A 25,020-nucleotide genomic window follows, 5' to 3' on the forward strand; every position below is an offset into this window, starting at 1 on the left:
CATTTGAACCCATCCTTGCTTTTAAGGTAAACATTTGACAGTATAAAAGTGAACATTCAGATATTAGCATTAAATTCTCTATCCAAAAACTGCACATAATATACTAAAAGTCTCACACCTTCATAACAAAGCTTATATTGTCTATTTAAAGTTTAAAACTGTCCACCCTGTAACCATTATTTTGCAAAGGAAGTATCCGATAATAGAAAATTAAATATCAAAATATCAGCATTATATTCCCTTTTTAAAAAGTGCTTAATACTTTCAAAACTTACAACTAATACTTGTAATGGCAATTTGAAGTATAAAAATGTCCACTCTGTTATTGTCAACTCTGTTACAGTAGTTTTGTATAGTACACAAATGATAACAAAAAATGTAACATTAAAATATCAGCATTAAATCACCATTTTGTCCTGTTCAACTCAAATTTATAAATAACTTCGAAGAACAAATTTTTCTCTACAAAAAAATTATTTATGATTTTTCAGCCTGGAAAGGAAGTCTTGTAATGTGAAATTAAGATTTAAAATTGTCTCCCCCGTTACCATCAACTCTGTGGACGCAATTTTATATAGTCATCTTATAATGTAAAAGTGAACATGCAATCATAAACATCACATTCTCTTTCCAGAAAATGACTACTTTGAGAACAAGGCTTGTCAGGTTGAATTCAATTTTAAAACTGTCCACTCTGTTACCTTCAACCCTGTTACCCATCTAAAGGTATACGATTTTAGGTTCTTTATTGTCACTATAAATAAATATACTCACTATACTTGTATTTACTCATTTTAGTAGTGAATTTAAAGGCAGGTTTAGTGTGCTATCATATATGCCATCTCATATGTACCTCAAACTATGTGAGAAGAATTATGCATCAAAGTTTAATACTTTTGCTCAGCAGTATGAATGATAGTTATAGTATTGCATATAACTGTATTGCATTTTTTTTCTAGATACTTTATATTGCCGTTCAAGTGAAGACCAAGAGAGAAAAAATGTTGCATAAACCAATACCTTTGAACAACACAATGTATTTATCAGCACATGACTTATTTGTACTGTAATTCAATCAAGTTTCCCAGCAGGCTATATCTGCTGACGGGACGTAAATCCTACATGCTATCTGTTGCCTAACAGTATTTCTTGGTTGTACTGAATCCCTTACTGCAAATTCCCTTAACGACTGAAATGAAAACCCCAAAGGTGGGAAGTCATTTATAGTATGCTGAGATACGGCGGCGTATTTTAGATATATTTGTGACATGCACATCCTCGGCTTGAGACAGCTTGAAAGTTTCATGCATGCCTATCATTTATTCTGTTTCCAAAAATGTTCGTGGAAACATGTTTGCTGAAGTTTTTCAAGGCTGAGTTGGCCCCATTGACAAATACAATCTTAATGCTTTAACTTAGACAGTTAGAGAAGCGGTAAGTTATATTTTGGTAAGAATATGTGCACTGAAATGCATCCGAATCTAAAAAGGGCCAAATGCCACATTCACATTGAACTTTTTCCATCCGTTATATGATGGATGTCTATATCCCTAAGAAATGTCAAGGTATTACTTGTAAGCTGTCCGGCAATAAACATTTCTGATGATTTGTAGCACCTGACATTCAAATCATAGTCTTTCCCAACTGTGCAGCAATATATATAGAATTGAAATGTCACAGGAAACTTTCAATAGAACAGAAGGGAGAGTACCGTAAAGCAATGCAAATGTTTAGTTTAGATATTCTTTCATCTCTTTCAGTTCAGTTGTGGTCATTATTGGCGTGACAGAAACTTTTTATGCATGCAATTTTTAAAAACTAAACTAAAAAAGATTTAAAAACTAACAGAGAGTCCTTCTGTTGCATTCTCTTTTGATTGCAAAGCTTTTATCAGTAACCTTTATAAATCACGTACAAAGTCAAAGGAGTAGTTCGCCCAAAAATTAGTTGAGCATTTCCAGACCATTCAAAGATGAGCTTGTTTTCCTTGTCAGATTTAGAGAAATGTGGCATTGCATCAATTACTCACCAGTGGATCTTCTTCAGTGAATGGGTGCCGTCAGAATGAGTCCAAACAATAATCCACCCCACACCACATCCATCCATCAGTTAACATCTTGAGAAGGGAAAAGCTGTGAGATTGAACAAAGCAAATCTATAATTAAGGCATTTTAACTTTAAATCATTGCTTTGGACCAAATCCACAAATCAATAACAATGCGTCCACCTGTGAAAAAGTCTTTCTCCTGATATCCTCTCATTCCTGTGTCCACTGACATATTTGATTAGAACTGGTTTTTGTTTGTTTGTTCCCCGATTACGGCCTTTTCACTGGTAATATTACGAATAAAGGATTCATTTCCTGTTCCTATTAAGTGAAATACTAAAAATAAAATGGAAATAATGTGCGTAATATAAAAGTAAAATACAATGATTACATCGTGCAATTTGAGTCAAAAGCATCACAATAAAATAACGATTCTATTAAATAAAAGTATGTAAAAGTAAGTAAACTAAAGTCTCTTTCCTTTGCTCTCTTTCAACATGGAGTTGTTTGTCTGAAAACAAATCTCACCCGAAGGGCACTATAATCCAACACAAATCTGCATTTATCGGCCCGTAACTCTGTCAGGTGTAAACGGGCAGAATTAATTTGGAAAGTTGACAGAGCTGTCAATAAATCTGACAGCTGTGGACAGGAGACCTGACGGAGAACTGCCCGATTTAGCTCGACTGAGCTCGTCAAAGCACTCTGATATAGTGCCGTTTTTCTGCAGGCTGGTTGGTTACTGTGAGGTTTGATTATGGGATATGTGTGACCCCATCTGTAGTAATATCATATTTGAGAACATCAGCATTAGATACAATGACAAGACTAAGCATTCTAAGGCCCTCGTGGTAGTGTGTGTGTGTGTGTGTGTGTGTGCGTGCATACTAAAAAACATATCAAAACTGCCTCTTCAGGACTTGATGTCGTGATGTGAGGAACGTTTGCTTTGTTGTGAAGCTGTTTGCTTGTTTAAAAAAAAAGGAGGAGAAAATCTCCACCGCTGCACTCTTTTATAATGGAAATGATGGAATCTAAAATACGAAATAAACAGATTTTAAATTTGCTGGCTGATTGACAGAGTTTGAGGGAGGGAGGGAAGATACGTGTCAAAAAGTGTTGAACGTACATGACTGCAGTTGCAGCTAAGCGCGGCCGGTCAGGTTAGGAGACAGTGATAGGAGTAAGGGATGTACTGCTAGCAAATGGTCGTCCTCATCAGCAGGCTGCTGGAAGAGCCAGACTTGTTAAAAATCTGCCCTCTTTGTCGGAAGCCCGGGGGGATCCTACCGGAAAGCGCTACAAGCCAGCAGGCTAATGTCTGCCACCATTACTGAGCCACAGTGAAGGAGACACGAGAGAGTGTGTGTGAGAGGGAGAGAGAGACAGAGAGAGAGAGAAGAGTGTATTTAATGGCCCATGGCTCAGAGAACGTCAACTATAGCCTTATGAATAATGGGGTGTTGTTGACGATGCAAAACTGCGCAGGGGAAGATGCTATGCATCACATTACACCTCACAAACACGCTCACCCTCATACATACACATTTATATCTCACACCTATAGAGCGAACTGAGCTGAAAAAGAGATGATGATGTCAAATGTTTAGTCATATCTGGCTAAATAATGGGAGTTCTGCATATATGCTGCCTTCAGAAAGTAGCACTCGTTAATTATTTTATTCTGATCTCAAATTAAAGCATATTTAAAGGGATTTTTTTTCCCACACCTATGAGTCATGGCACAATAAAACCTGGAACGGGGAGTAGAGGCATGAAGATAAAATGAGATTTGTGAGATGAAAAATAAACATTCCATGTCACGAGTGTGAGATATAATGTAGATTTACATTTAAAGGCACAGTTGGAAGATATTAAGCCAACATTTCGATAAAAAAAGGTGTAACTGTGGGATATAAAAAGACACAGGTGGGAGATTTAAAGTCACAATTACAGGATATAACATAATACTTTAGGCTTTTAGTCATTTAAGATATAAATTGTAATAAATAATAACATTATAAATAGTTGAAAGGTATAAGAGCAGAATTACAAGTTGCTGTTGTGGGATGAAATCATTAAAGTTGCAATTAGTTACAGTCATGTCAATTTAAAGTGTGTGTGTGTGTATAAAGTCAGAATTACTAGAAATATAGTCAGAATTTTGAGAGATAAAATAACAGATAAAATAACAGTTAAGATTATTAAGAGGAGAGAAGCCACAATTAAAATAAATTAAATTGCAAAAGAAATTAAATTGCAATTAAATGAAAAAAATCTCAGATCTCAAAATTGTGAGATTTAAATGCACAGTTAAAATATAAAAAGCTGGAATTACAAGAAATAAATTTACAGTTAAATAAAAAATAAAAAAAAATCACAGAAGATATCAAATCTGAATTACAAGAATTTTTGATTTCTCAGCTCCTGAACCCTTAAAAATTATAGTTAAAATATATGAAGCCAGAATTGCAATAAGTTAGAATTGTGAGATTTAAAGTTGTGAGATTCAGTTATGGGTTCCAAAACAAATGTTTGTTTTTTCTTGCACCCAGCAACATTTCTGTAGCTTCTTGAGTGATATGGCAGAAGCCTCCTAATCATCTCCAAATAAAACAAATGTGAATGCCAAAGAGTGTTCACATTCATACAGTCTCTCCAGGTTTTATAAACCATCTTGACCCAGACACTATGAGACCAGACCATCCTATCAAATTAAAATAACTGAGCCAGAATGGCAGTTGTCAAAGAAGTGATCAGGAGGCCAGTAAGAGTTGCAGAGAGAAGGGTGACATGGCAGAAACTCTCTAGACATCAACAGACCCCTCTGTAGTTGACGGATTCGGTGTCTTCAGTGACCAGAGGGAATGACACTTCTGAGAAAGTCATGCCTGGAGATGGCTAGTAGCCTTGTGACAAAATCCGAATCCTTTTTGAAGAACATTTTGCTGCTTTTTTATAGTTTTATAGTTCGAAACCACCGTTTTTGACCCCAAACCAGATAAAGCCCACCCGACATCGTCTTTGAGGAGGTATCGTGTTTGCAAAATATCACAGGAAACAAAGTTCTATAATGTGTTGAATTTGTTAAAAGGTGAAAAATTGCCAATTAGATACGGTAAGATCAGACAAGATGGAGTAAGATATGATAAATCCAGTAAGACCAGATAAGATACTGTAAGATATGACGATAAGATATAGTGAGATAAGATATACAGTAAGATAAGACAAGATAAGATATAGTAAGATACAGTAAGATAAGACAAGGCAATATACAGTAACATATGATAAATACAGTAAGACAAGACAAGAAACAGTAAAATAAGACAAGATATAGTAAGATAAGACAAAGCAAGATACAGTAAGATATGATTAATACAGTAAGATATAATGGGATAAGATACAGTAAAATACGACAAGATATAGTATGATAAGGCAAGGCAAGATACAGTAAGATATGATAAATGCTGTTCCTGTGTTTGCACACCTGTCACAGTTATTGTCTGACATTAGTAACTAAGATAACTTCAGCAAATGACAGAATTTTCATATTTGCGTAACAGAACCAATGCATTTATAATGTTTTGTGCGATTAGTCCAGACAGCCGAGCTACAAATCTGGATTGAACCGTAAATACTCCGCAACGGCCAGAGAGACCCGATTCAGTTCACACAAGACTTCACGACAGCAGACTGTTATAATGCATCTTATTAATCAGCAACACATCATTTGGCGGCGAGGCCAGCGAAGATGTAAAAATCGAATCCCCAGCAGAAAGATCCTCACGAGTGAGCTCTGCAAATGTCTTGACATTTCCTCCAGTGAGAGGCATTGTTCTGCAGTACACAAATTTTACAACCCATTCGTTTCTCTCAGTTTTTTTCTTCTTCTTTCTTTGACAAGACCTGACTCATTCTCCCGGAGCCTGGGCGTCCTCGTTCTGATGAAGGAAGGAGAGATGAATGAAGCGCAGGCTGACTCACTTCACTTTGACTGCTGTTTTGTCAGCTTTTACTCAGCGGTCAGGCTGAGATGAGGACTTGAAGAGGTCCGGTCGCTCAGCTGTGAGGTTGATTAGATGCCGCTTTACTGCAGATATGTTTATAGAGCAATCAGCGATGGGGGGAAAAGAAAAAGCGTGGATAGCGCCGCACACTGCATGAGATTAGCATATTAGAGGAGAGCGTGTTTGTGCTGCATCGCTGTGGACAGACGCTTTATACATCAAACGGCATTCACGATGCGTTTAACTTCAATAACGCGACTCACAAAGCAGACCGTTCTGGTCCTGGATGCTGATTGGTTTGTAATGTCCATCTACACATCGGACTTTACCGTTTCTGTGCGAGAACATGCCGTACCTATAGTTTATATTAATCTGATGAACTGTACATGTATTTTGGTTTTATTTGTAATTCATATACATCTTAAAATATGTATGAAATAGAAGTTATTATTATTAATGAATAACAGACATGTAATTACAGTAAATTATAATTTATTTATTATTATCATCATTTTATTATTATTGTTAATTTGCTTAAAAAAATGAAAAAACGTACACTTAAATGTACGTTTTTCGATTTTTTTATTCATTTAAATTTATAAATACACAGAAGTACAAAATACATTAAGTATTTTGAAAATATTTACATGTATATGCATTTATATATTTAATTATATTTTGTGTTTATATATATATAAATATATTTAATATATAAACAACATTTTTCCTAAATATATACATGCACGTGTTTTATTTTGGTTGCGATTCATCGTTTGACAGCGCTGATTTAAATTAATTATTAAATAGCACTTAAATAGTTTGCGTAGTAACATTTTCTAAATGTATTAAATGTAAAAAAAGTCATTATTTTTTAATCCATATACGCGAGTGATCATGTTGTTAATCGCGTGAGAAATGATGTGAAGCAGAACCGATTTTATCCATCAGGATTTGATTGGATATTTTGAGTGAAAACAGGTTAGGTTAATGTTATTTTTCCCTTGGTTACAACAGCAGAATAGAAAACCCATTTCTGAGCAGAGAAAGTTATTACATTTTGATGAAAGATTATGAAAACAAACATTTTTTTTTTCCCTCTGCACTGATAAATCGTGAACAATAACACAAGGAACCCTTATTAACATAGAAAAAGGGCTTAAAAATATATTAATAATATATAAAATAAATAAAAAAAAAAAAATATATATATATATATATATATATATATATATATATATATATATATATATATATATATATATATATATATATATATTATATATGAGAAATTTTACATACACATAAATGTTAATATATCAATTATCTGACAATAAGGCTTGCACCCAGGAGTGTTTTACTGTAGGAGAGTGATGATATTGTCAGATGTAGGAGAACAAATTGGTTGTTCTTGAGCAGCAGCGTGAACAGAGCTCCATCTGTATGTCTCTCCCTGACGTCTGTATTAACTCTGTGTGTATGGGATCGGGAGCAGGCAGTGTTTAATGGCGTTAGCAGGCAGGAGTGAGCGTAATTGTGCCGCCTCTAAATTTATAGAGGCTGACAAGTCGGGGCCGGGGCTGCTGGGTAATCTCTGTGTAATTGAGAGTGGAGGTCGCCGGTGGGAGACGGCACGGCCCCGACAAATCCCACGGGCCCCTGCGTGTCTGTAACTACCATGATACAGTGTCTGCAGGGCTCTTCACTTTACAAATTACAGTAATAGCACTGAAATGATGTTTGGCCTTATTATACAAAAGCACAAAAAAAAAAAAAAAAGGTAAGCTACGTTTTGACACGAAGGGCCAGTTTTCTTAATAATCGTATCGTTCTCTCTGTACAGTTTGTAAAGGGCTGGCACTGTAAACACTTTAATGCATGGGTTTGATGCTGTGATGTCCATTTATTCTGTTACAAGCGTTTTGTTCTGAGTGGAGACTAAAAACTGAAAGGATTATTTGGAACTGCATGCTACTTAAAAACATTTAAGTCATTACATCTATTGCATGATGGGATATGATTATCATCAAAGCTAAACGAGTAAATTATATTATATTATTTACTCACTCTTTTATATTATTTTTTTTACATAACATGCATGTATATTGTGAACATACATATATACATATATATATATATATATATATATATATATATATATATATATATATATATATATATATACACACACATATATATATATATATATGTATGTATATGTATATATCTCATACAGGTACATGTTAAAGAAAAATGTCATGTTCATATATTAAAAATATATAAAAGAAAAGAATGTAAATATATAAATGTATTAACATGTAAATATGAAAAATGTGTGTATTTATATATGCATAATAAATATACACCGTATACATACATATACATTTGATATAAACTACAACTTTTATTTTTTAAGCGATTAATTCTATGACACAAAATTATTTTAGATTACATATGTTATTCGGTTTCTTTGAAAAGGATCCGCATTACAGGGGAAAAAAAATATTGTAAATGATAAAATTTATCAGTACATCTACTCAACCCATCAAAAGGTCAGTCAGTTTTTATCATCATTATTATTATTATTATTATTTTTTTTTTCAATGATGCATTTAATCGTTCATGAGAGAGACTAAAGACTTTTACTTACAAAAGGCTTCTATTAACGTTTATTTCAAGTTTTCAATACTGATAATAATAAGAAATATTCCTTGAGCACATTAGAATAATTTCTGAAGGGTGCATTTAAAGCAAGAATATAAAGTGTAGCATTGTTTCACGATATTACTGTTATTGCTGTACTTATGATCAAATAAATGCAGTCTTGGCGAGTTCTTCAGATAAGCATCATCATACGCTATATGACCAAAACCTAATGCTCACACTCTCTCTAAATAACCGTTTCAGCTAAATCACTAACAGGTGCACAACATCGATCATGCAGCCACAAAACGCCTGCAGACGAATGGGCCGCTGTCAGAGGACTCTGACTCGAGCGTGGAAGAAGGGTGTCCGCATACTCCCGGCCATGCTTTGTGTGTGACGGAATGACATTTACCACAGTCTCAATGCAAAAGCAAACCGCTTTAGGAAGCGTTTTTTTAAGGTTTCTATCTATCCGACTCGGGCCTCCAGAGTCTGTGCGCAGGTGTGCCGTCGTCACGCTAGCTGAGATGCAGCAGTCTCGCAGATGAAACAGGTGCGACTCGTCCCAGACAAGCAGTCGCCGTCCTGTCAGACCAGACCCCTTCAAATGGAGCCGTCACTTTATCGCTTTGAAGGAGAGCGAGAGAGAAAGAGAGGATGGAGAGTCCACCTGTCAAAACCATGCATTGCCATCGCTGCGGAGAAGAGCAGCTGATGAGCTGGAAATACTCTCCGCGTAAAAAAAAAAAAAAAGAGAGAGAGAGAGAGAGAGAGAGAGATCACACGTTTCCTGAGGTCAGATGAGATGAATTCTAGGACAGATGGAACAAAGACTTTCTGAGGCTTTCATCATTTGCTGCTAGACAATTGTCTCGGTTCATAAATAGTCTGCGACGGTGACCGCCCACTTTTTTTTTTTTTTTTTTTTTTTTTAGCAGCCTTGATATTTTTCCCATTCATTTTCTCCAAAGGCGTTTGAAAAAAAAAAAAAAAAAAAAAAAAAAATCAATAAATACTTGTAAGCCGAAATCTGCACTGTAACAAAACTACATAATGAATAACTACATAATAAATAAAAACCAACCAGAATTTTACCATAAAAAATACTGTGGCGAAATTTGCAGTTTTACGGATTGCAGAAAGAAAGGGTTTTTTTTACCTTCGTAATGCATTGAAAACCACTCTATATGCGCAGGTGGGACGGTAAAATACAAAACGGCGTGATTATAGCACGCGTGACTTGAAAATAATGCAATAAACATTAATTAAACAACAATAAACCCCAAGTATTTTTTTTTGGAAAACCCATCAAATATCTGTCGGTTTTTAGTTTTTAGTGTTAATTACAGTTCATTTTCACTTCTAAAAACTGTACATTATATATAACGGCCCATTAGATCTAGATTTGTTTACCGTTTCAATTGAGGGATGTTACCGTTAAACCATCTCTGGTTTAGCTCTTTAACATTAAAGGTGCTTTGTCTATGGAGGCTCGCACAATTCTTCAGAAAATGTGTCTTAATTTGTGCTATGCGTTTAAATGATATAATTTTCATTTTTGGGTGAACGTTCCCTTTTAAAATAAACGGTTTTTCCTCTAAAAAACTGAAAATTAGCTGAAATCCGCGCTCACCCTGAGGCCACCCAAGACGCGACACAAATCAGTCAATAACCGACAACAAAAACCCCAAGTGATTCTCGTCTGAATCAGGAATGAAATACCGGTTCTAGTCCAATATGTGGGTGGATTTTGATATCAGAGACAACAGGAGATGGAAATTTATAACATATTAATGATGCATTTGTTTCGTACAAACACGCAGTTTGGCTGTTGTGCTGTTCGGAGCGCTTCACTGGGAATTAAACATGCACGGCGTGGTGTTTTACTTCCTTTGCGTAAATGCTCTTTTAAAGTTCAAATAGCACTGACTTTGGGCCACTTTTGAGAAGTCGTTTTAGGATTTTAAGATTTACCGCTAAATCAAAGAACCGGCTTTACTCACGAGACGCGCTTGAATACATTGCCCAGCCTTAAACTGACTTTTATACACGGATATAAGATTTCTTAACAAGCTACGGGAAGGTTTGTGCATTATTTCTTCCTTGGAGATTCTCTCTTTCTTCCGTGGGCCGTCTACTGCGGCGTATAATCTTGAATCGTATACCCTGACAAACGTTGGGTATAGATATTCCCACATCAGTATTTTCGGATGCATGTAACCGTAACCGCGTCGACTGCATTTCTGAATGCATATCAGATATGACAGCCTTCACAGACCGCATGCAGACATCAGGTGGTATCATGTACGCTGTCAGTAACTCGGGAGCAGAAACGCAGTGGGAAATGCGATGAAAGCGCTTGAGGTCAGATCAATGAGCTGCGCTGCGGCTAAAGACTTTCACCTGGGCAGGAGGAAACTCTTTCAGTCCCAAATGCAGGAGGAGTATTGATTACAGTTTTTTTTTTTGCCGTAATGAGCCCGTACTGATTACCGAAACCGAATGCTTTGAAGGGAAAGTCTTTAATGCAGTCATAACACGTTTATGTGCTCCTTAGCTAATTATCAGTTTCGTTCTGAAGGTGCATTTACTTAATATATCAGAGACTAATACACTGTATTAATAAAACGTGCTGTGGTATTGCCATTTGGAAGAAAAAATTATATATATATACACATATACATATATATATATATATATATATATATATATATATATATATATATATATACATATATATATATATATATATACACATATATATATATATATATATATAATATATATATATATATATATATATATATATATATATATATATATATATATATATATAAAAAATAAATATTCCCCATCCAAATGGCAATGCCACAGTACGTTTTATTTATTTTATATATATATATATATATATATATATATATATATATATATATATATATATATATATATATATATATATATATATATATATATATATATATATATAAAATGCATGCATTTTTAGTTTTATTTATTTTTATGTACAGTAACTATACTAACATGAGGAACATTTTGGCCATGATGCATATCATTACAATCAAAGATTGATAATAAATTAAAGTCTATCCTTAAGTGAGTGGAGCTTATTGCATTTTTTGTATCAGGGATAGTTCTGGTCCTATTAGGTAAAACATTGCTACATATGGAATTTTTATAAAAGCAATAATCCCTTTGACGCCGTGGTTTACTGTAAATTTATAACAGCTAAAGGTGGACCTCAGCTCCACCTGTTAGCTGTTATAAATTCACTGTTAACCTCGTGATTATTGCTTTACTCTTTCTTATCTACGTATACGTATCTATGGTTGCAACAAAGCGGTTGCCAAGCAACAACACAATCAAAGAGGTGGATGTTTGCAGCCTAAAAGGTCTTCGCACACGGAGTCCGAACTTTTCGTATGTTAAAAAACAAATACAGCCTCGTTCGTTTTTTTGCGCTTTCGCGCCCGTAGCATGCATTTTGATAAAAAAGGATAAGGAATATGAAAAAAAATTGCATATGAAAATGTTCAAATTCTCCATTTCCATTATATAATTTGTTATGAGCAATTATTTCTAAATACCCAGCATTAATTCTGCATAATTTACTATGATATAATTCACATTAGAACTTATTTTATATCATATTCATACTGAATGTGTAATATACGCACGTATGTATGTCTCAGTGCTAGTAGTCGATTATTCATCTGCAACAGTTTCAAGCCACCTGTTTACTAACAAGATAATTCTCAGTTGACCTCTGAATATACTTGACTGAAGAGGGGAAATGCGCAAGAGAGACGCGGTTGTGCAAATGAGTCGGGGGCCGCTGAGTGCTCCGATCGGATCAATACAGTAATTAGAGCAGCCCTCAAAGCATAGCCAGCGAAGAAGAGCGTCTAACCCACACAGGAATACTCTGAAAACACTCTCAGTATCCTCTCTGAAGGTGTGTGCGCGCGCATGTTCAGACGTGTCGGCCTGAGAGCCCTCGTGCCGTTTGGTGTCTGTGTGATTTGTTAGGTGGCGCTCTCAGACATGGATGTGGGTGAACGGCGAGGGGAAAGGTCGGAGAGTTCGCCCGCACGCCGCTTGTCATTTCATCACGGGAGAGGCCGAAAAGACCACCCGGAATCTATCAGCTCGTTTCACACAAGAGCATTTAGCAAACAGAACGCTCTGTTTAGGATAGGCTTTGATTGCGATTCTCTTTACAAATAACACACACACACACACGCATTATTAACCAATATATCACCTCAGAGCCTCTGTTGGTTGGAACTAAATAAACAGGCAGGGTTGTATCACCGATGTCAGCCTCTTTAGAGGTCAGAGGTCAATGGCTGAGTGACAGGTGTGTGCACAGGAGCAGCAATGCAGCATTGACTGTTGGGGATTTATAAAGTTTAAATACCGGAACTGCATCCGTTTCGTGTCTTTCCAACAAAGCTACGCTGAGGAAGATTAAAAACGCAGCTAAAGCCAGGTCCAAACTGCTGGCATGATGTCTGGTCCACTTCGCAGCTTATTCTAGCTGTTTGTGTTAGCAGAAAGTAAACATGACTAACGAAACTAAACTCTGTTTGTTTTGCGGTCATGTGATGTTTAGACGTGGCTACGTATGAAATGAAGGATACAGTAACATATATGTTCATTTTTAGGATAAAGTTGCTTTTGTTAACATTAGTTTACATGAACTAACAATGAGAAGTTTTTTTTTATTATTATTAATAATGTTATTATGCATTAAAATCAAATGCTGAATTTTGTAAAGTAAGTTGTTTTTTTGTCAACTAAATTTCCTTTGCAAATGTGACCTTAACTTTACGTTTTATTTAATCTATTTAGTTTTTGTTTTCATTAAAGCTACGTTTCATTAATTGCATGCATTTTCCGAAACCATTACCCGACTGCAGGTTCCACTCATTACCAACATAGTTCATCGATTTTGTGTTTCCCGAATCCGTAGTATTAGAAAACTTGTGTGGTTGGAACTACGTCTCCAAACTATGGATATAAGCATTTACATTTATGGCCTGTTATGACTTTCAAAGATCAGCCAAATTAGCATGCAGCACAGTCTGTTATTCATTCCATTTCAACATATGTTTCAGTTCATATATTTTGGCGCGTCGACGGTCAGCGCTGTTTTTATGGAGCGTGCAAGTACGCAAAGGCTAAAAAGGAAGTATGAGTTAAGAGGGAACCCTTCGTGACTCAAAAACCAGATAAAAGCAAAAGTGACAGATGATAATCCAGTGAAATAGTCATTGATGCCATGTTCTGGAAATCTCCAGTCGAGCGATTACTCCACCACCTGTCCACGACGTCATCAACGACGGTCCTGTATTGTTAAAAGTGCTTCGAAAGACTAAAGATACAACCATTTTACTTCCGTTTCGGAAACAGCTGTGACTGCAGATGTAAGACATCTAAACAGACATCATAAATAGAACAAATCTGAGTCAAAAACTGTAAGCTGATATTTCACTACACTCCCTGAGTGATGCTCCACATTTTAAAGTATTTTGCCTAAATAATCACGTTTTGCTTTGTTTTTTTAACTTCATTTTTGTTATCAGTTATGTGCATTTGGGCTTTGATTTTTAAAGGAATGTTTATTGCATTATTTAAGTTACATATGTGTTATACTTCTTACATACTGTATGTCTACTTCTACTGTACTTGTGGCGGAGCTTTCTCTTTTATCAGCTGCATTATTATGTTAAAAGGTACAAAACAGATTTAATAGCAGTGCGCATTGTTGAATTTACTGGTTTACATTCAAATTTTCAATTTGAAAGTTTTACATTGTACGGTTTTTGGCCGTAAATACGTTTACGGCATTTTTCCACAGCTGCCAAAATGTTTGCCAAACTGCAGAATTTCTTACGCTGCGGTTTAAACCCGGTCAAGATGATTAAGATTTCCAGAGGAAAAGCAGCCGGTGATAAAAAAAAAACCCACAAAAGGAATGATATTACCTGGCTGTAGTGATGAATGAATGCTTATGAAAACACGGACAGTGGAGGATATTGGAGAGCAGGAGCTGGAAGGATACTGTAAGCTTACATCATAACGCAGGTAATAATGAAGGCGGCGAGTCTGTTGGAGTCAAAGCCTCATTCGACACCGGGATGCAGGCCGGCGGGAGAGAGAAAGAGAGAAAATAGAGGCGGAGGATGTTTTTGTGGTGGGCGAGAGACACTGACAGATTGATTGGCCAGTGATTTGGGTCAATCTCTAACCCTGTCGCCCCGTGACGGAGACTGCATTGTCTCAGCCGCTATCGCTTTCAGCCGTCTCAGACTCCCATTAAAAAGCATTTGGGCTTCATTACGGTGAATGGCGTAAACGAGTTACAGGTGCGGGAGGGAGAAAAACAATTGGCATCCCCGATGCGCCACCAGAGGCCTTAAAAACGGGAAAACATCGATGCACCTGATTGTCCTCGGTTCGCCTCGAAAAAAAAGAGAAAAAAACCCACCATCCGTTCACGTAGGAAACACAATACTCATTATGAGATTTTTGATGCCACGAACCACAAGCAAACTCTTTTGCGAGGAAAACAACCGTCCGCAATTTAAATGTGAATGCGCAACCGTTCCTGGTAGAATTTAATTAATTTCCTCCTCAAAAGATGGAGGAAAATATGCGGCCTGCTGAAAACAAAAGGCCTCGCTTATGCAAATGAGATTCTTTTTACACGGAACAATACAACAAATATGATTGAATTGGATGTTTACACCTCGATATTCAAGCAGACGCTTTGCAACCCGCAAGAGTTTCGTGTCTTATTGGAAGCAGGTTTTTTTGGCGTTCACGAAAACAGAGCCGTTCCCTTTGGAAGAATTCATGAAAGCATTATAGATCCCAGTCTCAATCTAGAGCTATCAGAATGTCGGCATTTGCATGTCTCTCCGTAGGTTTCTCTTTTAAAGGTATCTGAAACACCAACCCATATGCAACCTTAATGGGTCTGATAATAGAAACCGAAACATTCTGCTGAATGATTTCCACTAATTGGCCAGCATTTGCTTCTGTACGTTTCCGCACTGCATCCATCTGCTGTTGTAGAGCAGTAAAGCACACCTCTGTGCATTGCATTTACGGCCCTATAAACGTCCGGACGGACACTTACCATCTCAGTCTGTGAAAAGATCATTCAAAAGGTAAAAGACTAAATAAACAGCTCTACATCTTGTCTAACAAATGTGCAGTCAAACGAAGATACATTTCCTGCTGTGTCTAAATATAGTTCGCAGTGTTACGAAAACAATTTACGAAGAAAGCAATGTTTTAATCACACGTCTAAGTGATTAAAAAAAAGCTCAGGGAAAATTAAAGCGGCGCTTTTATTAAATATAATAAATTAGTCGCAGTTTAGGGCGCACAAACAAGGTTTTGGTTTATGGTATTTTAATTTGACAAAATTATTCGGTCGCGTGAATTTATTTGTTTTCCCAAATTATTCTTGGAAAAATCCCACAAAAAATTGAAAGTGTATACATTTTGGAAATTTAATTGGGTTTTGATTTCCGTTCGGCATTAAGATGTGCACAATTATGGAAAACTTAAGTGTGATTCTTGGATCAACATTTCCGTTGGACTGGAAATAACGTCTCTAACATTAATTTGCCCAGTGCATCATTTTCCTGGATTTTTGTGGTAGTTAATGCTGGTTTGGGGTTAGCGATCGGGTTAGTGTCAGATCTGTTCTTGACCGTACCATCAAAGGTTGGTCTATTAAAGATCGGTGTGTTTCAAAGAATCACATCGAGTCCCAGAAGCTGAGACTCAGAGACTTGTATAAACCAGTTTGTTTAAACTGTTGAAACACACGCTTGTTTAATCCAGCGGTCTTATAATTCTCAGTACTCGTGCTCTTGTATCCCGCGCTTGGCTTCTTTGTGTGAATCTATTTTTACATTGTACTGTAATGTACGGTGTAGATTAACTTAACCCATGCATTAGAGATATTGATCAGTTCCCTCAGAGAATCTCAGGTTGCCTGCACCAGCTGCAATGAATCTGCATTTATCATTTCCTTGCTCACCACACCCAGTCTAAAAACAGTTTTAAGAGCAATGAAGGGCTTTGGCAGCTATTCTGAGGGCGAGGAAGTACCCGTTTGGTTAGGCCTTTATTATTGTGGTAAAGAAAGTTTGACGGACTAATCTTACTGATGCTCCTTTTAAGTGTCTCAGAGTCTTTCCACCCACTGCACGAGCTTTATTGACTGCCTGAATCCCGGTAATTAGAAGGGAAGAGGCCTCCGCTACATCTGTGATGGAGAGAGCTTGGCTTAGTATTCCTGAAGGCATTTGCTTTCATTGGATTTGTTTGAGAATAACACTACTAAAAGGGAAGCACTGTTAGAAAATGAAAATTGAAAGAAATTATGTAATTCATGCATGGCCAATTTAAACTGAGAAAACGTAATTGCTTTAAGATTGTATTTTTTTAATGCAAACTTGACAGTGTGCCGTACATTTTAAATTAATATAAAGCATAAAACTTTTTCAGGACGCTTTGAGTCACAAACGCTAAAGAAATGTGATTTACTTCAGAGAAACCTTTATCAGACCAAAAAAAAACTCCCTCAATTGTTTTGTTGCAGCTAGTCGAACAATCTTGTTGAACAGTTTTGCTGAAAATGCATTGCAGCATAAGGTTCGAGGATTGTTTTGCTCTTTGCTTGCTTTGTGGTTTTGTGATTATTGTTAGTTAATGATAGATAAATGCATGGTGTTAAACTGAAAATCTGCTGAACAAGAAATCTATAGGTTCATTTAGTGTATGAACAATTTCCGTTTCAATTGCAGTTGGAGAAAAAGACAATATATTTAAAATTTTTGAAGTATCTGTTATCGCAAGATTCTTTACAAATATAGCTCATTGTTACTTATTAAATAGATACCCAATACTATACTTTGTTGCTTTAGTATATAGAAATACCAAAAATAAAATGTCATTGTCTACCCACCCATTTGCTTGAAATCTCAGGTGGCTATGGAAAGATGATCTCTTTCTGCTAAAAACTCCTTCAACCCTCACATCTTATCCATTTCTCCCTCAGAGGAGGTTTCCTCATATCAAACGCTGCAGGGCATTTGTCATCTCCCTGGGTCTGGGTCACCTTACACGAGGTGCTTTCAGGGCGTTCTGGCAGAAAGAGTACAGTAATCCCTATCCCTGCACATATCACCCTTATCTGGAGCGCGACCAGACCCGGTCCGATCGATACGGCTCCATTCTGCCAATCCGAGACCTTTAGAGCGGGTCAGGGGAAACAATGTCGTTATAGTATGTGCTGCATTATATTTATGGTTTTGCAGATGTCATATTAACAAGCCCAGATGTAAGAGAAGAAAATCGAGTGGGATAAATAGATCTTATATGCCTGTGGATAAAGCGGGAAGTGCATAGATATTTAAGTGGCTGATTAGCTTGGAGATGCACAGATTAATGGCTTCCAGCAAAAACTGACCAACAGGCCCTGGCGCCCTGCTGTCTCTAGTGATTTCAAGCGTTTTTCTCTTTCAGCCTTCAATAAGGCAGCTGCGTGCTTATATCCCTCAGCACTACAATACCTTATTCTCTTTATCTTTTATTCTCTTTGCATGTCGCATCGCTTATAATTCCTTTTCGGAGGATACTTAGAGTAGTGCACCCACAAATGAGCATTTTCTGAACTGTTTCTCACCCAAAAGCCATCCAAGAAGCGGTTGAGTTTGTTTCTTTCCTCTGAAGTGAATGGGTGCCGAATAAGAGAATAAGAGTCCAAACAGCTGATAAAACCCATCGAAATAATCCGCAGCACTCCAGTCCATCAATTAACATGTTGTGAAGCAGAAATGTTTGTAATAGCATTTTTGACTTCAAATTGCTTTCTTCAAAATGCCTTCGCTTTGAAAAAGGCACCTGTTCACTGCAGAGCGTCCATTGCTGAGAACGTGAAGGGAATCTGTTTAAATGAAGAAACAAACTAAATTATATTCAGAATGCGAGAAAATAGCCTTGCTAGATGTTTCAGGCCTGAGGTAAGAGCAGATGTACTTCACCTGGTTTTGCTTGCAGCTCCAGATGCTGTTAAACAAGCGAGACAGCCGAGCCTTCGTGTCCATCTCCTGATCCCATGGGACCTTGCAGGAAAAGATAAGCTCCATGTGCACCTTTCTAATTAGTAAGGGGCCAATTTGCTCAAAAGGATGTTGGTGATAGGCTTAGCCTGTAGTCCTGTTGTTTCCCTGTTCTGCTAAACTAGAATTCAGAAATCGGTACAAATGAAATCTATAGATGAAATGTAGATATTTCTAGGTTAAGCCCCACCTATTTTTAGGGAAATAATCAATACTCGGTAAGAGTTCTGTTTTGCCTAGGAAAGAAATAATATAAACCATTAGGGAGCCTTTAGTTACATCACGCAATGAGCAGTCAGGTAGCTCTACTAAGGCAAAAATAATATTCACAATCAAAGCTGATGCGTTTTATAATATGTCTGCCCCCTGAGTTTCGCACATTACAGTCATCTTCATAATTACCTCTTCAATTATTTACATGTTATTTACACGAACATGGTACGATTTTAATACGCCAGGCTAAGCAATCAGTGAAGATAAATGCATTGTTTAACATTGTTTTTCACGTAGTCAATCTTAATTGACCACCATCTTTGAGCAAATATTATAGTTGATGATTACAAACCCATTATAGAGCATCACTGCAATACAAACCGCAAACACTCCGTGTATGTTTGTTCTTCTGATCCGAGGCGGCACTCCTTCCAAAAGTAAACAGTTTAAGAAAAGACATTTTGGATAATGTTTGAAAGCCTCGATATGTTCGCTCTGTACCAAACAGAGCCTTGCGGTCCTCAATTGTTGGCAACCAAACAACTGAGGGTAGCCGTTTACTTCCATACTAGCCAATTTTTTTATTGTTGGAAATAAAAATGTGACTGAAATTTGAGTTTATTGTAGATTCACAAACAGTATGTTATTTTTGAGTCAAACAGATGCGAATCAGTTTGATTCATTTGGACAGTTCACTCATATACTGACTTATTTGCATGTCTAATTTCTGACTTAGGGTAGATTAACATCATCTGGCATAACTGTTTCTGACAAACTACAATAATACTACTACTATCTACACTTTAAAAAAAATACTGTGATTTTAACAGAAAAAAAAATGTGAAAATGCTATAGTTAAATGGTTTAACGGTAAATTCCTGTAAAATTTACAGGAGGAAAAAAAACCAAATTGACATTCCAAGAATTCCCTGCATTGCATTTTAAATTTGGTTTGAATTTGATGATTTGTTTTTCTTACCAGTTATGTTTATTAGGGTCGTATGTTGCATCTAATGTTGTTAAATTAATGTTTATTGCATATTTTGAGTTTAATGCATTTCACAGTTATGGTGTTTAGTGCTTGTGTGAATGACACCGAGCACCTTCTATGTTCATATTTTAAAAGCTGCTTGTAAAGGGCTTTGGGTCGTCACGCTACTTTCCCATCACCACCTGCATGTGGTGCTTATCAGTGTATTTCAAAAGGTACAAAACAGATTCCAGTACTTTAATAGGTTGGTATATTAACATTATTGGCCCTGTCATACACCTGGTGCAATGCGGTGCAAGGCGTAGCGCAAATTTGTTTGCTGGTTTGAGTCTGACGCAGTTCTCATTTTCCCATCCAGCGCCACTCATTTAACTAGCAATTACATTTGGACCCATTTGTGCGTTCACGGGCACGTTGGTCTAAAAATGAGGTTTGTTGAGGCGCATTGTTGTTGTGTTGCTATTTTGAGGTACTGAAAATAAACTGTGCCATAGACCAACTCAAACGTGGCCTAAAGTCAATGGCGCATTTGTTTTTGTGTTATTTAAAGAGCACGATAGTAGAAAATGCTCCTCTGGAGGGGTCCACTTTGACTTTGACTATTACACACAGGGATACGCAACAGCACACATACCAAATATTATAAATTCCGCCATTTAAATAGCAACCCCATGAGCGTGAGCGCAACTCGCTCTTACAGGGAATGGGAGATGAAACTCTGATTGGTTTATTGCACGTTACTCCCAAAAAACACATTGCTTAAGAAAATAGGGACAACCCATTCAGACAGACAATGCGCCCCGGCTCGTTTTTCCGTTTGTTAAAATAGCAAAAGTAGATTTGGCCACGCCCCGAGTGCATCTGCGCCGTGCTTAATTAAATTACAGTATTTAATTACAGTATCTGCGTAGTTAATTTACAGTATTTAACTGTAAATTTAACTTAAAACAGTAAAAAAAAAATATGTTACCGTATTTTTACGGTAGAATTCCGGCAACCATAGCTGCCAGTTTTGCAACAAATTTTACAGATTTGTATTTATTTTTATTTTATTTTTTTTTACACCGTTTAGGTAAGCAGCTCATAGGAATTGAAACGGAAATTTTAGCTGCGTTTTAGAAAAGCTACCTCCCCGTGTTTCTGCTCTGAATGTGCACGATCCAAGAAAGCCGTTTCACACTCTCACAGTCAAGTACAGTAACTTGCTTAGGGAATTTTAATATCATCTCCCAGCAATGCAGAGGTTGGAAATCATTGTTTATAGGCGCCATTAGAGCAGTGCTCTTCTGCTTCACCGGTTAGGTTGACCGGTTTTATTGTTACCGTACATAAGACCTGAAAAATGGAAAAAGGGTGCAGGCATATGGTCTCCGGTCGAGTCCAGAGCAGTCGATGTAATTAAGCCATCCAATAATTGAGGAGTGCGCATTAAAGTATGCCTCGCATCCTCTCCATTGTTTATGTAAATCTGGGCAAACATTGTTTTTACAACGCAGAAAAAAAAAAATCATCATGACCCCACCCCTCCTCCATCTCACCACCTGACGCCGTCAGACCTCCATAACTGCAGAGACCCGACAGCTCGCTGCCGATTATTGATTGGGTGCAAACACCACAGCAGTATTAAACATTTATGTCTGTGAATACCGACGCTTTCACGTCTCTGGGGGGGGGGGCTGTCCGGCGTCAAAGTAAATCTGAAAAGACTGGTCATAATTTTACGCAACACCTGTCATCGGATGCTGAAGTGTCAAGTAAAAACAGCTGCGTGTGCGGTCCGGAAATCAAAAAGTCCGAGCGATAATCTGCCCGAGTAAAAACAATTTTTAAAAAAAACGAGTATTAATTGGTAAGTGAGATTTTATCACCTTAAAAAAAAAAAAAAAAAAAAAAAAAAAAAGGTCAAGCGAAACATTTAACGAGCAATTAAGAGGAGGAAATGCCATCTGGCAATTGGCAACTATGAAATAAATTGGCATAAATAATTAAGGGGAATAACAGGAAGGAGAAGGGAATAAAGCTCTTGGTGGATTGCTGGGCTAATGTCAGATGTCTCTCTCTCACCAGTGTTCAGAGTCATTCATTACTGAGAGAGCCTCTGCCACTAATGTGTGTGATAGATCCCACTGAGAGCCCAGCTCCCAGGAGCCCCTCTCACAGAGCAAACGGAACTGGAAGCCAATCATCGCTTACTCCTTTCTGCTCTTCTTTTTCTGTTCTCTGTTATCCGAGGCATTAGTACGGGACCGTATTATGATTCAGCGATTTGACCATGTGTTTGTGGCTTATGGTAATCATCTGGTAACTAAGAGCGTCCAAGATAAAGGAAAAGGAAAAAGCTTTTACATTTTTTATTAAAATGTAGGTACTGCACCGAGATTGTGGGCTAATTGGCTATCGTTTCAGACTAGCGGAAAGAAAACATCTAGAATGGGTTTAAGTGTTTGTTTTATCGCACTTTATGTGCTAATCCACAACTTGTCACTTAAATAAGGTGCAACACTTAAATACAACAGGCTTCACCGATTTATTCTTGTGTATATTCTGAAGGTTTTTACAGAGAGGTTTGTTCGTATATCATTTCTGGCTGTTGACGGTATTTTCTGATTTATGGAGTGATAAAACAAGATCTTGTGTGAAGACCTTTAACTCTGATATGTCAAAGAAATCAGAATTGTCGCCTGGCTTTATGTAGTATTCATATTTCTGTTCTGATAATGTATGCAAATCGGTGCATATTTACTTAGGTGAGACCTCATTTGCATATTTAAACATAACATTTCAGTAGGCTTGTAATACAAAAAATGCTCGCAGTTCCTAATGTAATCAATTAACTGGGCAGATTCTGTGCTATACATTACTTCAGTGTTTTAATCTTTATCATTTTTTCGATTTTTTAATGCTATAATATTACACCATAATATCTCATTTTATGGTCTGCATACGGGTTTAAAATAGAATTTAAACGGCAATTTCCAAACGAAAACCGCTAGCACATTTCGAGACTAATCAAAAAGGAGCGTTTAAACATGCCATTTTGAAGAAACAAACTCAAAAAGGTATTTTCTCGTAAAACAAGTCATTTTTTACAGCGTAGGGTCAACGGAGGCTAACGGAACGGGAAGTTAACAGCAGGCAGATTTGTCACAGAGTGCCGTCCATTGGCAGCCATTAAGCGATGCATCATGTACAGTGCGTTCGATGAAAAAGCGAGCCGCTTCTCAAAGTGAGCCGTCAAGCGGGAGAAATCGTCCACCCCGTGCGCTTCACCAAGTCTGAGATCTCTCAACGGATGAAAACGCGGTCACGATTTCTCCGCCACACCCTGCGACGACAATCAATTACGGCGCTCGCGGTAAAGACTGGCCCGCTCGCTGCGACAGTCACCCGGCATCTGATTTAGCTTGCGGACCTGTAGAGGCGCTTGCGCTCAGTGTTATTAAAATATTTATAATTCATGAAAAGTTAATGAAACGCGTTGCGATGGAAAATCGGAATATTTGTATATGGACTAAAAGTTAGTTTTCTAGCGATTTGCATCAAAATGTGGATATGATTGATGAAAGTGCATTTATTTATTTTTCTATATCATTTAGGAATCGATTTCGGTGGTGCTGTTTTTTGCCATTTTGATTGATGGATGTAATTATTATAATGTTTAGACAATTAATTAAACATCGGAGAGCCCTTTCGCTAAGCAAATATTGAATATCGCAGGCTTTCGTACTGTACTACAGAACTATCTCTGATGTGACTTACGAGCAGCACTGCGTTACGGGAGGAAAGCAGAAACATAATATATGACAAAGGAGCAAAGGTACCGGAGTATGCAGTGGGTTTCCATGACTGTGTGTGTGTGTGTTTCCATTAGCACTGCCACAGGCTCTGCTGCGGTAATGAGGAGGCAGTGCATGGAGAGCGTTCTCTGGATTAAAGGCGGGCGGATGGCAGTGACCCCGCTCGTGTCTGCTGCCGTTCAGTAATGCGTTTCACTCAGTGACTGAGGGAATTCAATCAGATCCAGCTGAAAGCACAAAGACTCCGCTGCCCTTCCTGACCCGCACACACACCCTTGTGCTGTTGCATATTCACCGACGCCCCGCGGTATATTCCCTCTCGCTACTCGCTGGAGCGGTTCACACGAGTCTGTATTGTAGCTGAAGACTGCCGCAGAAAGTGCTAGACGTGAAAGGTTTAGGGACACTTTTTGATACGGTAACATTTTAGAATAAGTAACACTTGTTAACTGTACGACTTTTTCCCTCAATGCATTCCTAATTTGCTGCGTAATAATAGTGCGGTAATTGGTAAATTTATTTATTGTGTAGGAGTAGGGATGTAGAAATAAGCATGCATATATATATATATATATATATATATATATATATATATGTGTATATATATATATACAAGAGCGTAATCTGAAAATTATAATATTTTTGTTGTTGTCATTATATCAAGAACAATCGATTAAAAGTACTTAAAGTACATATATATGTAACAAGCTATTTTATATATATACATATAGTTATTATATATGTGGTTCTTGAATGAGTGCCACACAGAAAATTCCAATGAAGCAGAATTTAATCGTCAAACGTTACTACATCTACTTTAAGGACGAAAAAAAAGACTAAACTGAACAGGCTTTTAAGCACTTGGGAAACAATCAGGAAAAACTAAAACAGGTGGACAGAGACAGGTGGAAACTAATACTCTAATAATTGCCAAACGGAGACAGGAACAGGAAGGACCAAATAAGGACATAACGAAAACCAAACACACTGAGTCTGCGACGACGTAATAGCTAGCTAAATCAAGTATCAGATGCAAGCGATTGTGGTTTTATTGAACACAATGATTAAAATGCATAATGTTTTATTAACAATAGAGCTGTTACGCGTTATAATAAATGTCTGCAGAGAGCGATACGGTTGGTTTTACACTGAACTGCGA

General features: G+C 37.1%; 1 protein-coding gene across 2 annotated transcripts in view; it reads left to right on the forward strand.

The window, feature by feature from the left end:
• The window catches only part of fars2 (phenylalanyl-tRNA synthetase 2, mitochondrial), a 104,372-nt gene that overhangs the window by 59,811 nt on the left and 19,541 nt on the right, over positions 1-25,020 (forward strand). Inside the window, exon 7 of one of the 2 annotated variants that reach the window (XM_043226980.1) lies at positions 5,952-6,410. The exons of the other annotated variant lie outside the window; for it this stretch is intronic. Coding sequence (XP_043082915.1) covers positions 5,952-6,084 — 133 coding nt within the window. The 3' untranslated portion in view covers positions 6,085-6,410. Of the gene's footprint in view, positions 1-5,951; positions 6,411-25,020 lie in introns of those variants that run through there. 2 annotated transcript variants of the gene reach the window in all.

The sequence above is a fragment of the Puntigrus tetrazona genome, chromosome 24, assembly GCF_018831695.1.
Source record: "Puntigrus tetrazona isolate hp1 chromosome 24, ASM1883169v1, whole genome shotgun sequence".
In the NCBI taxonomy this organism is placed as follows: domain Eukaryota; kingdom Metazoa; phylum Chordata; class Actinopteri; order Cypriniformes; family Cyprinidae; genus Puntigrus; species Puntigrus tetrazona.